The 14,214-nt window shown below is 43.6% G+C and overlaps 1 protein-coding gene across 1 annotated transcript in view; it reads right to left on the reverse strand.

Annotated features, from left to right (window-relative positions):
* Nucleotides 1-147: 147 nt before the first annotated feature.
* Nucleotides 148-14,214, reverse strand: part of LOC111263700 (uncharacterized) — a 19,389-nt gene continuing 5,322 nt past the window's right edge. The window contains exons 5-15 of the mRNA XM_086969774.1: nucleotides 11,111-11,571; nucleotides 9,279-10,554; nucleotides 9,115-9,128; nucleotides 7,172-7,450; nucleotides 5,899-6,247; nucleotides 5,136-5,404; nucleotides 4,111-4,445; nucleotides 1,986-2,429; nucleotides 1,496-1,787; nucleotides 1,025-1,266; nucleotides 148-703 (exon numbers count right to left, since the gene is read on the reverse strand). Coding sequence (XP_086825900.1) covers nucleotides 464-703; nucleotides 1,025-1,266; nucleotides 1,496-1,787; nucleotides 1,986-2,429; nucleotides 4,111-4,445; nucleotides 5,136-5,404; nucleotides 5,899-6,247; nucleotides 7,172-7,450; nucleotides 9,115-9,128; nucleotides 9,279-10,554; nucleotides 11,111-11,571 — 4,201 coding nt within the window. The 3' untranslated portion in view covers nucleotides 148-463. The remainder of the gene's footprint in view (nucleotides 704-1,024; nucleotides 1,267-1,495; nucleotides 1,788-1,985; nucleotides 2,430-4,110; nucleotides 4,446-5,135; nucleotides 5,405-5,898; nucleotides 6,248-7,171; nucleotides 7,451-9,114; nucleotides 9,129-9,278; nucleotides 10,555-11,110; nucleotides 11,572-14,214) is intronic.

Here is a 14,214-nt window from a genome sequence, read left to right on the forward strand (position 1 = left end):
CTGCAAACTGTCGCTGTCACGTAATCCCGCCCTCAAAGAGCCCAGTCATTGCCTATACTTGAACGCACTTCTGTGGTGTCAGTAGCTGTTCGTATTTTCGATACTAATAATAATGTAGCTGAATTTTGAGTCATAAATTTTTCAAAATTTTTGTCATCTTCTTTGCCTTTATCTACCTTCCAGTCCAACACCACGTTCCGGTATCCTGACTTCATGTTTTCATGCTGGCCGTAACCGTTGTTTTCTTCTTTATGTTCAACATTGTGTCGGTTCTCAATACATATTTGTATCGATTGATGGTTGTCGAACAGGTATTGTCGCTAGTAAGGTGTTAGGCCTACTTTCCTTGTTATGCGCTACTTCGTTCGGGCAGATGGTGTACGAGGCAGAGAAAAACGTTGGGCGACGCACGCACGCAGTTACAGGCATGCGGGCATCTTTAAAGAAGTCCCGCTGGTAGACCTCAGGCAACGGCGTTACTGATGGCCTTGTCAACCTGCTCCTGCACGGACATGCCCTGCACAGAAACCTCGTGCTGTTCGAGCCCCGTCGCCTGCGCTACCGCCTGTGCTACAGCGTCTTGTGTGCCCTCGGCTATTGCCCCGATAGCACCGACCCCGGCCACTCCACCCACAACCGCCGCCTCCACCACCTGAAGCTGACCGCCCTCTTGGACTAAATGCTGTCCTGGAGCGGTCAAAACCTGCATATAAACAATGTGATAAAAAATAAAGTATACATTACTTTTTGCTAATTGACCTACCCGTTTTTTAGTTTGAAAGCCTTGCAATCACTTAACGGGCATAAATCGAATGAATAGTATGAAATAGCGACAAATAAAACCATTGAATTAGTTAAAAAAAATAGCTTATTACATACAGTATTTATATACCCTTTCCAGTGGGAATTTGTTGCTTCGCTGGCGTATATAGAAACAGGTTACATAAAATAAACCAAAAAAAAGAATGTATGGAAAAAAAATGAAAAATGTAGAAAAATTAATTTTCAATAGATCTTAACGTACCTGCACGGTGGCGCCCTGTGCGGCAGCGGCGGCAATGAGCTGTTTTTGCTGCGCGTCCATATGGTTACAGAATGCCTTACCACATAAGGTGCAGGCGGGGATGGTTATGGTAGTATGGCCGTCTGCGGACTGCAGCTGCTGTATGAGGTTGGGGTCGGCCACAAAGGCCACCTGCTGGCCTGGAACCGCTGCCACCGTCAATACCTGCTGCCCTCCGGCCGTCGTCAGGATACCCTCAGTGCCTGCGAGAGGTTACGCATTATAAGTAAACGAAAAAGCGATATGAAAAATGGAATAGAAGAACATCTCTATCTGATTGTATATTATAGAAAAAAAAACTTACATTACTAAGAACTTTGGCTCCAACTTCATTTATCAACTGTACCTTTTTTTTTTTCACAGCGTTGTATATCTTTCCAATTGAGCAATAAGTGCCATAATATACCGCGAAACATAACCGTACGCACTCACCTGTAGCGACATGGGTCCTCGCGTGTCTCTCGAGTTGCACGCGCTGTCGGAAGGTCTTCCCACAAGAGCCGCATGTATACGGTCTTTCTCCCGTATGTGTTCTCATGTGGGACTCGAGATGAGCCTTTTGATTGAAGCTCTTTCCGCACTGAGAACAAACAAACATGCGTTCACCTGTGTGTGTCTTGATGTGCCTCTCGATGTGCTCTTTTCGGGTGAACGTCTTGCCGCACGCCGAACATGAGAAAGGCCGCTCTCCGGTGTGGATACGAATGTGTGACTCCAGATGGACCTGATATGATAGCAGCAAGAACAAAGGAAAAACCATTAAATCATCGACAGAATATTTCCCTTATCGAAAGAAGAGACTGCTTAGAAATATCGTACATCTGCGCTCAGTAATACTGTGCAGTGTTTCAGGAAGTAGGTAAGATAAATGCTTGTAAAATTACCGCTCATAGATATATAGAACCTGAAAAAAACTACTAACCTTTTGCGAGAAACGCTTGCCACAATGGGTGCAGCAGAAGGGCCGTTCGCCGGTATGGATTCGCATATGACGTCCGATGTGCTCCTTGCGCCTGAATGCCTTCCCGCACATGGAGCAGGCGAACGGCCGCTCCCCGGTGTGAATCCGGAGGTGGTTCTCCAAATGGGCCTTCTGACAAAACGTCTTACCACATGTCGCACATGGATATGGTCTTTCTTTGGGCTTCGATGGACTCATGGCGTCGCCGCCTACAGACACTTGGCCACTGGCACTGGCCCCCACGGCTACGGGTCCCACGGGCACAGGACCCACCGTCACCCCGGCCGGAAGGGAGCCCGATAGAGAGTTTGGCAGGGTTGGTAGGCCCCCTGTTAAAGGAGCCCCCGTTGTTGAAGGCTCCTGCTTCATGATCCAGCCCCCGCCCGCAGTCTGGATAAGGACTTGCTGCGAAGAGACACAACAAACACAACAAAACAAAACCAAACACAAAAATATGGCAACCCCTCTTAGCCCATGTAAGGCCAAATGAATAGAAACAATGAATGAAGAATCAAGAGAACTAATCAAAACAGAAACGAGACACCGCGATTTGAGAACGAATTTACAACTCTGAATGAATAAAGCAAACGAATCAACACAGAGCAAAAAATGAAGGCACTTAAGAAAATGACTGATAGAGGTATCTTGCCCAAAAGGAAACTTTTTTCAAATTAATTTTCTTTTAAGAGTAGATTATTAAAGGTCGCCAGAGTCAAAAACTTATAGATAAGAATGTCGAGAAAGGGTTGAGATAAAATTGGGTTTGAAGTTGTTATCAAAATAAAGCAAAGAGATAGAATATGTCCAAGAATGAAATAAGAATTTTCAAGGTCGCACCGCAGTCCAGTCCATCGCAGACAATCAACAGGTGAGGAGGTGATGCCTGTCACGAAGCCGCCCCCTTTTTTATTCGATCAAATGGATCTACAAGCGAGATCAATCATATTGATCGAAGCAGCCAATCAACCAGTATTCCAACCCAACAGCAACTCGAAGAAGTGCCAAACAATGCGCTGATATTGCACAAAAGTAACAATAACCATGATCGTGACCGTCCATTGAACGACGCACAGCGAATAAAAACCGACCGCCATGATTCCATCGCATGCAAGCCCTTTCAACTTGACACCGAAAGCAATACGTAGATATAAAAACAGCATAACTAAATCCCCCCCAGCACGCCCCCTTCTAACCGTACGCAACACAGATCAGACGGGTGGACTACTGCTAGCAGCGGCATAAATCAACATAACACAGCCGTATTCTTTAGATCCTTGATCTTGTAAGCAAACTTCACATATGCGTGCACACGTAACTGAATCACACTTAGTTTAGAAAGAAAACCACCCCATCTTAGCATACCCACAATTCGTTACTTTATGTACTTTTGCCTAGTTACTTATATTCATCAAATAATATTCGCCTCTAACATCTGTTTTTAATTATATACATAAGTTAATTTCCTTCTTGATACATATATATCTGAAGCACCGCAGTTGGGAGTAGTCCACACTGATCTTCACCGCTACAAACGTAAAATGGGTCGTACTGCGGGGGTGTATTACCAGCGACCTCCGCGCTTATCGTGAATCGTCACGGTAAGTCTAAACATCCCACTTTGGGTTTGCCAGACCGATATATCTACCGCTTGTACTACTGATTAACACATGCACAGTTTTGTCGAATCCCTCGAGAGGAACTCGAAATGACAATGCTTTATCCACGAAGCTTACTCGGCAACGAAGCAATCTTTTTCAATTCTTATTTTCTGTGTTAATCATAATATTTTATCAACGATCCTTGATCTCCCTAACCGTCTAATCCTCGACGATCAACACCATGTCAACGCCGGTGAAAGAAAAACGAGAAAACAATCTTCTACCTTCAATTAAATATGCTAAGCGCCAACAAACGCTGTCAGTAAAAAATTGGTTCAGATCACACAAAAAATGCGTGTGCTCGTACGTTTGCTCGTTCCAGAAGGACATGGTAGAGAGAGCGTTTAGGATCATTAATCGGCTAGGTAGAGCGGGTAGTATCTAGTTTGTTGTTGCCGTTCTGTGGTCCTCCGTCTATTGATACTTACCCTCGTTTCACCGTTGAGAGCGGCGGCTTGTCCTCCGCCGGCCACTTGGCCACCCGCTGCCGCTGCTGCTTGCGCGGGTTGACCCCCACCAACATTTGTTGTTTGTTGGGCCGCTGCGGCAGCTGCCACTGCTGCTGCCGTTTGCAGTGTGACAGTTCCTGTGGGAGCGGCGGCCTGTTGGCTCATGTGTGTCTGCATATGCGTTTCCAGCTGTTGCCTGTTGGCATACACTACCCCGCACAATGAACAGCTGAATAGTCGAGTCGTCGTCTCTTGATGGCTTCGCAGGTGATTCTGCAAGACGCCATTGTCCGTAAACAATTCACCGCACACACCTAGATAGAGAACAAATAGATTGAATACATTGAAGTGGAACAAACTATGTGGGCAAAAAAAAGAAAAACATTGGTCGCATACTGATGTTGTGACATAAGAAAGTGGGATTCCCATGTAATAATGTGTATTAAGCTATTACTACTTGTATAAACCGTAGGTAGACCTAAATCTCTAAACTTCTGAACAGAATTTTCATATGAAAACATTTCCGCTTTGCCAAAAATATAGCCAGCATTTTTATTTTCCCCCAGAACTGTTCTCCCCCCAATATATTACCTAAGTATTAGTGTTCCAATTTAAAATTATTATTTTGAGAAACTATCTACTTATTAAATTTACAGAAGTAATTGTAGTTTGAACAGAACGAAAAAAGAACCACCTTAATACAGCTAAGCATTTTATGTATAACGAAGAACTGTTACAGATCTGATTCAGATTTCGGTTAATTTTTTTTATGTCGTTTATTTACCTGAACAACTAAATACACACAGATGACCAAAGAAGCTACTACGTGACCTAGTTTACTCGGCTTTTTAGACTGAGTAGGATCTTACACAAAGTCACAAGATTATGTCATATATATATCACAGACTACAAGATCATGTAAGGCGTTTGCTCATTCGACTATAAACCTTGTGAACCTTGATAATAATAATATTAATAATAAATTAAACCATTCGTTGACCTACCACATCTGTATTGGGTCGTTGGTTGCGGCTGCTGGGGTTGTCCATTTGTGGTAAACTGCGTGATAGTTTGGCCTGGCGCGTTTCCGCTTGAGGCTACGATCGTGATTTGGGGTTTATCGGCAGCGGATGTAACCTGTGTTACTGCCGGTTGGATCGTGACCGAAGCCGGTTCTTGGGCGGGCTCGGGGTCGCTTCGGGCCTCTGCATGTAACACTACGTGCTTGCAAAAGTCGTTTACACTTGTTGTCACGTACGGACATAATGGACACCTACAATTCAATAAGAATCAAAAGCAAAAAGTATTTAACGTATGCGTTACTACAAAACTATGATAAATGATGGAGTGTGAATACATCTAAAGTACTGAGTAGCAGGAGACCGAATTCGTTAACCTGCTGAACCCCATGCTACCCCCCAAAGAAGCGGATTGGTTACATGCATTAAAAGGGTTCAATTAATTCGTGGGTCCTGAATGGTTTAGTTATCTTAGCAAAGAACGCATATCCGTGTAATTCAATATATTCAGTAAATAACACAGGATACATATCATATGACAAAAAATTGTGTTACTATGTATATTTTACCAAGTTTATATCCAAAACTCTCCATATTAGACTTATATCAGTGAGTGAGCTATGATGTAGATAAGTATAAGTGCAAACCTGACAGACGCTAGGTCCGTTAACAGGACCAGCAAACTGCAACCCGTTAGATGCTATGGCATTTTTCATAATCATCACTAATTCGAATGAAACTTAATCACCTGTGAATACTGTGATCTGTCGTAGTGCTCGCCGTAGGCGCTGTTGTACTTGATTGAGTTACCACTTGCGTGACCACTTGTTGTTGCTGATGTTGGCTAGTAACGACAGATGATTCTTCAACAACCTGCTGATGTTGCTGTTGTTCGGATGTAACGACAACTTGGCCACCTGCTGTCGTCTGTTGCTTCGTTGTTGTATTATTATTATTGTTGTTGTTATTGTTGTTAGCGGGCACCTGCACCTGGATCATCTGTCCGTTGGCTCCTTGTATCAGCTGCGTGGTTGTAGCGACCTGGTTGCGTAGCTGTTCTTTGCTATCTTCAACAACAACCATCTTATCTCCTCCACCTGCATCATCAATTTAAAATGGGCATCAGTACGGTCGGGGACGATAGAGATCAGTGTCAAAAAGATAGGGGTTAAGATAAAAAATAGAAATCGCGCTAATTACGTCATGGTATAGATTGATGGTTTCTAATGTTTTCGAGATAAATACAGACGGAAGGTACATTATTTGTCAATAATAGTCCTTAAATAGAAGCACATTAACTACTAAAATAACAAGCACCGACGCTGAAAAATACATCAACATATTCAGTGGAACCAATTAAATCGATTTTAAACAATTTATTAATTAGTCTAGCGCTATATTGTGAGTCAACAGAGTTAGGGCTAACTAACAAACTCAATTATTTCGGTAGATATAAACTAAGCAGACTTAAAATAAGCTACACATTTAATTGACCCACAATGCGATTGTAAGCAAAGTCTGTGACTAAAACGTCATTATTAAAACATTTTTGCTCAATTACGAAATACAAATTTTGAAGAAGGATATCATATCGAGTGTTTGTTTTGAAAAAATCGATGATTAGCATAAAGCGTCATCTAGCATCTCAAATATCAGAGTTAGCTTCGAACATCATTCTACAGACGAGCCATTTTGAATGCGTTTGCTCTATGACAAACAGGCAGCAGTACTATAACCGACGATGTTTCAAATTAAGCTTTGAAAAATGCGTGAACAAAGACAGATAGTGCTCTTAGTAGTACATTCTGTATAGGATCTTAAGAAGTATAACAGTGGCAAGGTGCACCAGTTTTCCCGCTTAACAATAACATGATGCCATCAGCAGAAATCTATCTGATTTCAGAATAATAATCGCCTTAGTTCTTCTAAGTTTTTTTCCTGGTTTGTAACACCAAAGCCAGAATCAAAGAGAAACAATGAATAATATAGTAACGAAATTTCCAACGGAGCGGCTGACCGACCTGTCGGTGAAGTCCTTTGTGGAAGCGCCATTTGATCGCGGTTCTGATGGTTATAGTAATTATGAAATGCCAGCGGATTAGCACCCTCAACTTTAATATCCGGTGATGACATAAACTGCGACTGTTCCTGTGCAACAGTCTGCATCGGCACTAGCCCCCCAGGGGTAGTCCACCAAACTTGCGGATTGAGCATCGATTGGCGGTAGACTGTGACTCGTGTAGAGTCAACTGACCGCCTTACTTTTCCGCCAGCCTCGGCGGGAAAAGACTGAGTGATTTGTCAACAATAGCTCACAACACCATTGAATCAATCAGCAGCGATGGTCAATGAAAAAGTCATCAATAGCCCAGCAACGAGCAGCACTGACTTACACTCACACACTCGAATAAGCAGAACCAGCGCACGTGGGGGCACTCCGATCCAATAACCGATAACGAATCAGTTGTCACTGACAGTTCAAACACTCAACTGTCTGTTGAACAGGAGAAGATAATCACGAGGAGCGATAGCTAGACATACAGAGGAGACGGGGCGGAAAGAGGCCGTAACGAAAACACTGGAGAGTGAACGCCGAGCCGTGTGACACTTCGGCTGGAATTCCCTCACTCAAATGCGCACCCCTTTCGATTCTGCAGAAGCAACAAAAATATTGGGAACTCCTCTCTTGTGAGCGGAAAATACTGCCTGTGTGCCTAGCAAACCAGCCAGCCTGAATTGCACTACCACGGACGAGAGGGAGGTTTTTTCGCTCTCCGTTCGTCTCTCGCTCGTTGACCGATCCTCGCCAGCCAGCCAACACCATGTGAGTGAGAAAAATACACAGAGCACGCGGTATATAAAACAACAGGTCATTACCAGCCTCGCCCACTAGGTGGCGCGCAAAACATCTTTTTTGATTCAAAGCTTGCTGTGGCGCGAACGAGCACAACAGCTTGCATTTGGCGATCGGTTGGCAACCCGGTGTCAGTGTGAAAGAGAGGATATTGAACTTGAGTGATGTGCGATGCGTCAGAGGCAATCTCGATTTGACCAAACGGGTCCACTTCGACAGGATTACGAGAATAAATCAGATCCTCAGAGAGCTAAATATGCTGCTAAAAATGTGTTATTAATACTATCAGCGGACGATGTCCTTTTTTGACGCAGTGTACTTTATGCCAAATTGTACACGCAAATAAAGGCAAAATATTATGAATGAAATCTCTAATTGATGTTCACAGCCGAATATTATTAGAATTACATTATTATTACGTGGATTTGCATGTTATAAGCGTACAAAAACATCATTCATCTGAGAAAAATTGTGGCTTAAGTAAGCTACCTAGAAAAATAACATTTTTACCTTAACCTACCTAGCTATTAAATCTAAAATGACATAACAAGTATTGTCATATACGTCAAGCATTAATGATTTGATATTCCAACCAAAATAAATGAGTCTCTGTAGCAAAAACCATACAACAAATGACTATTTATTTTGTTACAAAATGAAGCGCAACGAAAATACGTGTTGTACAAGAGAGAAACAAAACCGTAACAAAATGAGAACCACAACGATAGGCGACGTGCAAAACGTTATGCAGTGGCAATCACATGTGCATGTTTAGAACGAGCACAACGAATTTATTGGTGGTAGAAAGGGGGTCTACGTAGAGCTCCCTGGAGCGGAGGAGCGACAAAAACACCAAAAAATAATTAATGTCGGGCGATGCTGAAACGTGAACTATGAACCAAAAACCGTGTAAAGTAAAAACATGAAAAGGTCCGCGCGCGTCGCTTAGACTTTGACTGAACAAAATGATTATTTGTGCCGAGTAAAAGCAGCGGTAGTAGAAGTAGATAGCTTTATCAGCAGAATATCCAGTCCAACAACAAGAACGAGCCCAAGCACCGCGAAGTAATGCAGTGAACGAAAATGAAACAGGTACCAAAAAAAATCTACCATTGACAACTGAGCTTCGTTTGAGCAAACACCCAATCAAATACAAGACATTCAGACTAAGACGCATATCGTCCGTATAGGTTGTAGGTGACCATGATATGGCAGTGCAGGATGCAATGGCGTTGGGGGATCGCCGATGAAGATCGGCTAATGTGGGCGTAGACTAGGGTGGGCAGAGGAGTGGCAGTCGAGCTGACGTTTTTTTGTTTGTTTGATGCTGACGCTTTTTTGTTGTTCTTGTTGCTATTGTTGTTCGCTGTTGCAGCCTACCTTGCTCCTCTGGGGGAAGGGCCTGCTGGACCGTCTGTAACTGCTGTACGGGCGCGACGGGTTGCAGGGTTTCGAGACCCTCCTCAACGCCGGTCACTGGTTGGGCGTCGTGTATAGTCTGGACGGCCTGCACTACCGGTACGGCCTGCAGTTGCGCGGTCGTTGAAACTGCAGCTGCCATCTGAACATGCACGCCCATTTGAACATCGTGCACGGTCGCTACTCCCGTCGCGTCGTGAACCATCAGCGGCGTCTCCAGCTGGGTCTCGTCCTCATCAACCTGAGGTATCTCAGCCTGCTGGGCTGCCTCGCTGAGCAGCGAATTCGTATGATTTGGGTCCGCTTGTTGCTGCTGTTGTTGTTGCTGCGCCTGAATTTCCTGTGTCTGTTGTTGTTGTTGTTGTTGTTGTTGTTGTTGTTGTGCAACGGATGTCGCCACGGTCTGTGGCGTCGTCGTTGTGATGATCTGTCCGTCCTGGACCTCGATGACAGCGCCCTGTGCCTGATCGGCCGCGGCATCTTCCGCGCTCTGCACCTCGACAATTTGCATTGTTGTCGTCTGTTGTTGTTGTTGTTGTTGTTGCTGCTGCTGTTGTTGCTGCTGCAACTGTTGTTGTTGCTGTTGGAGGTGGGTCTTGACGTGTCGCTCGGCATGGTCCTTCAGTCGGAACGTCTTTCCACAGGATCCGCAGGCGTAGGGCCTTTCACCCGAGTGGATTGTCGCATGGTTGAGAAGATGTGCGCGTTGCGAGAATGTCCTTGGGCACATGGAACACGCGAAGGGCCGCTCTCCGGTGTGAGTTTTCATGTGGCGGCTGATGTGCTCCTTACGGCGGAACGATTTACCGCACACCTGGCAGGTGTACGGGCGCTCGCCCGTGTGAATACGCAGGTGATTCTCAAGATGAACCTTCTGTGAGAAGGTCTTGCCACAAGAGGTACACACGAAGTTGCGTTCGCCAGTGTGCATTCGCATGTGCCGCTCGACGTGCTCGCGTCGCCGGAACGCCTTTCCACATTCGGAGCAGACGAAGGGCCGCTTTTTACTTTTCCCGGTTCCCGCACCCCCTGCGCCCGCTGGCTGAGTTGCCGCGACCGCTGCTGGTTGCGCTGAAACCTCCGCAGCCGTCTCCTCGGCTATCGTTACCGTCTGATTAGTCTCCGGCTTACCTGATGTGTCACAAATACGAGTTCGCACACGCGGCCGTGTGTGTGACACAGAGATATCGCGGCAGTGAGCAGCCAATGACGACGCACACATACGCACGGGTGATTATTGCGCCCCCGTGTCACAACCGAGCATCCGACACAGACATGAACATTGCCAATATCCATTCATTGTCCATGTCATCCAAAATAGTAGCAGCATTTATAAGATTTTCAGAATAGGTTGATTGATTTGTTAGTCGCCAATTATGGGCCTATTATTTCTTTCAGGCGTTAGTCAATCAGTTAATCAACTCGAACCGATCTGTTCCATCCCACCGTACAACACACACATCCCAACACTTGTTATTTCGATTCCCCTGCTGTCCTAGTTTTACTAACAAGATTCATAACCATAAAAACAATTAGGGAATCGTTTCTAAATATCTCCTTAACTGTTAAATAGTTTCCAAGAATTATTTTTAATTTCGTTGCTTGTATTGTTCGCCTATTATAAAGTGTTATTTTAAACTATTGTACCAGTCTTTACAGGTATGTACGTAATCGTTCAAAATCGTACCTTGTTGGGCGTAATGGCTGCGCATGTGCACGTCGAGATGGGACTTGTCGATGAAGATGGCGCCACACAAGCTGCAGCTGTACAGCCTGGAGGCGTGGGTCTGCATATGCTCGTCTAGGCCGTCCTTTTGTGTATACGCCTTGCCGCAAATGGCGCACACATGTAGGGTCGTCGTAACGAGAAACTGGCCTCCGGCTGCCGCCACCTGTTCACTAGTGACCTCGCCACCATCGGCGGCGTGAATCACCAGCTGCTGGGTGGTTCCACCGCCGGTCGCCTCCGCCTCCGTGTCCTGTTCTGCTGCGGCCATCGCTTGTGCGATAGCGTTATTCGGCTGTGCTGCGCCCGTAGCTTGGCCGCTGCCCGTTGTGATTTCGAATCCAACGAGTTGACCCCCTTCCCCCGCGGCACCACCGGCGGCCTTCAGCGCACCCATCAACTTCGATCCGTCTTCGCTCATCCTGCAACCGTGTAGATTAAAACGTCAAAGAAATTGAAGTATAGGGTAAGCATTGCTGGCACTATGGCTCGAACGTCAGCAATAGTTATTTTTGATCATTATTTCTATGGGGCTTTCTTTTCAATTTTTGCTGACTCGCTAGTGTAGCAAATTTCGTTTTATAAGTGAACTCGGAGTGTATTGTATGCTTGTATTTACATGATAAAGTATTTACGATTTTAGAAGGTCGCCTCTACTGGAGACATTTTCCATTGATACGAAACTGTGATCGGCGTATGCAAGAATCTCGCCAAGCTCTTCGAGCTAACGACGTTGAACGTTGTTGATGAAAATGCCACCCTGGCATTTAAGCAGTGCGTTCCCTGGACCCCTGGAAGACTTGGCCGATTTTCGCCACCTCACGTACATTAATCTCATGCGGCTGTACACCTTATCTAAGAATCTTCGAAGGAATGGATGAAGCCTTTTCTAAAAGATTGACATTATTTCCTTTTGGTCCCTTTTTTCCCATCTGATTTTTTCACCTTCTCGAACTGATAGCGCCAGCCAGGGAACCAGCTCACACGTCTATCTATCAATCTGAGCCAGTCACGAGCATAGGTAAACATAAAACACTAATAATTTTTGGTGACAATAATATATATTTATTATAAACGCGGTTATGTGTGTTTTTCTGTTCTCTCGGCATCCCCACCGTGATGAACATGTTTATCCTAGCGCCAAAGCTAGCGTCTTCTCTAGTTCCGTTTATGCCTGATAGAATAAATAGTAAGTATTGTGTCTGTACCTGTAGACGTAGATATTTATTAGCTGTTGAACTACATAAATAAAAGCAATTTTTTTACTCCTGCATTCAGCGTACAGTGAATTGGTTTACAAATAGTTCTTTCGTCTATAGGTGTCTGCTGATTTCTTATTAATATCTTCTTCCTTATGAAGTGTATAGCGTATGGTTGTTGATACAGTGAACGGCGTTTCAAAAGTTAATAACAAATCCTTATTTTCACAACATTGAATCATTACCTCTCTTATAGAGCATTATAGTTATCCATCGATAAGGGCTAGTGATTTTTAATGTTCTTTAAAGAAAGCCAGCGAAAACGAGAATATAATCTCTGAATGCCGAGCACCCCTTTTTTTCTGGGTAAATAAACAAAATACAAACAGATCCACAAAGGTTTGTAGCAAACCATTGGAAAGCTCGTAGTATCACGTAGCGAATATTTGTTACCAAAGTTCACCCCTTTTACTTATTTTTACGTGCGTCGTTACGTATAAATAGGGTTTGCGTTTCTGCGACAGTCAGTCTATGCAGCCGGCTGTGAGCTACAGCACACATGCACGCACGCACGCACACTCACATATACACACACCCATGCACACAAACACACACATACATACACACACTCACACACAACCACCCGCGGTAGGCATTCTGTACTCATTTACATTAGACAGACAGATAAACAGCTCGTTGGAATTTTCACGGTAATCCGCATGACACACTGATCATCAGTTAGTCAACCATTCAACTGCTAATGAAATTTTCTTTTGCCGCTTCTATGAACAACCATGTAACAACTACCAGGTATTTTTTGTAAGTACGGACTATCTTCGTATGTTCTGATATTCAATCAGGTGTTCCCGTACTACTCAACTAATAGTCCTAGTAGTGAAGAGAAATGCAGCCTCGTGGCGACATTCTTCTACATTTGTATGAAAATATTTGTTAGGATCAATCACTTTTTTTTTATCGAATCCATTTGTCCCTCAGTGTTGTTGCCTCTTTCCTCAGTTGATTTTGTGTCATCGTCTCTTATTTTACAGTTTATATAATTTTTTTTCTATATGTTCGTATGTATAAATCTGCCTTACGGTAAAATTTCTAGTCCTTAAATAAGAAAAATACAAATGCCACCGGGAAATTAAAATTAGATCAATTCTTACTATACGCTACAATTACTACTTTATATATATTATAATCTGACTAGTTTAGTTGACTCAAGTACTTCTGACTTATTTAAATAATTATGTTCAATAAATAGTATATATATATATATATATATATATATGAGCAAAATAATATATACCGCAAAGTATGACTGTTTTAAGTACCATGTACGCAGGCGGCTATAACGTAAACTGTACTAAAGTACTATAATGTAGACGAAACCATTATAAATACGAGTATAGATAATAATAGCACAGTAACAGATGTGAATATAATACTAGAATTGCTCAAATATCCAGTTTTTTTCTTCTCTGATATTGTTTACGGGCGGGGAAACTGTGGCTATAGTTGTTTTGCCTATCTCTATACAACAAAGTACTACGAAATATCACATGAGCATATATTGTTGTGTTATTACTATTGTGTATCTCGACGTATTCCCCGCACTAGCATCATAAACCCTTATCTCGTGACAGCTCCGATATGATTATCTTATCGGATCTATCATTTACGGGGGCTCTAGTTCTCCCTATTTTAAATATGTGTTCATCAAACCATCATCGATAATCCAAGGGAATTACCACTCCAAAAACTACAACGGTTGGAAATGATGTACTCACTTAAAGTCTGCATGAATCGATGAATGATAATTTGTTGCTGTTTAGTTGAATAGCATTTTTACAGATGGCTATA

The sequence above is a fragment of the Varroa jacobsoni genome, unplaced genomic scaffold (genome assembly GCF_002532875.2).
Source record: "Varroa jacobsoni isolate VJ856 unplaced genomic scaffold, vjacob_1.0 scaffold_84, whole genome shotgun sequence".
Taxonomy (NCBI): Eukaryota; Metazoa; Arthropoda; class Arachnida; order Mesostigmata; family Varroidae; genus Varroa; species Varroa jacobsoni.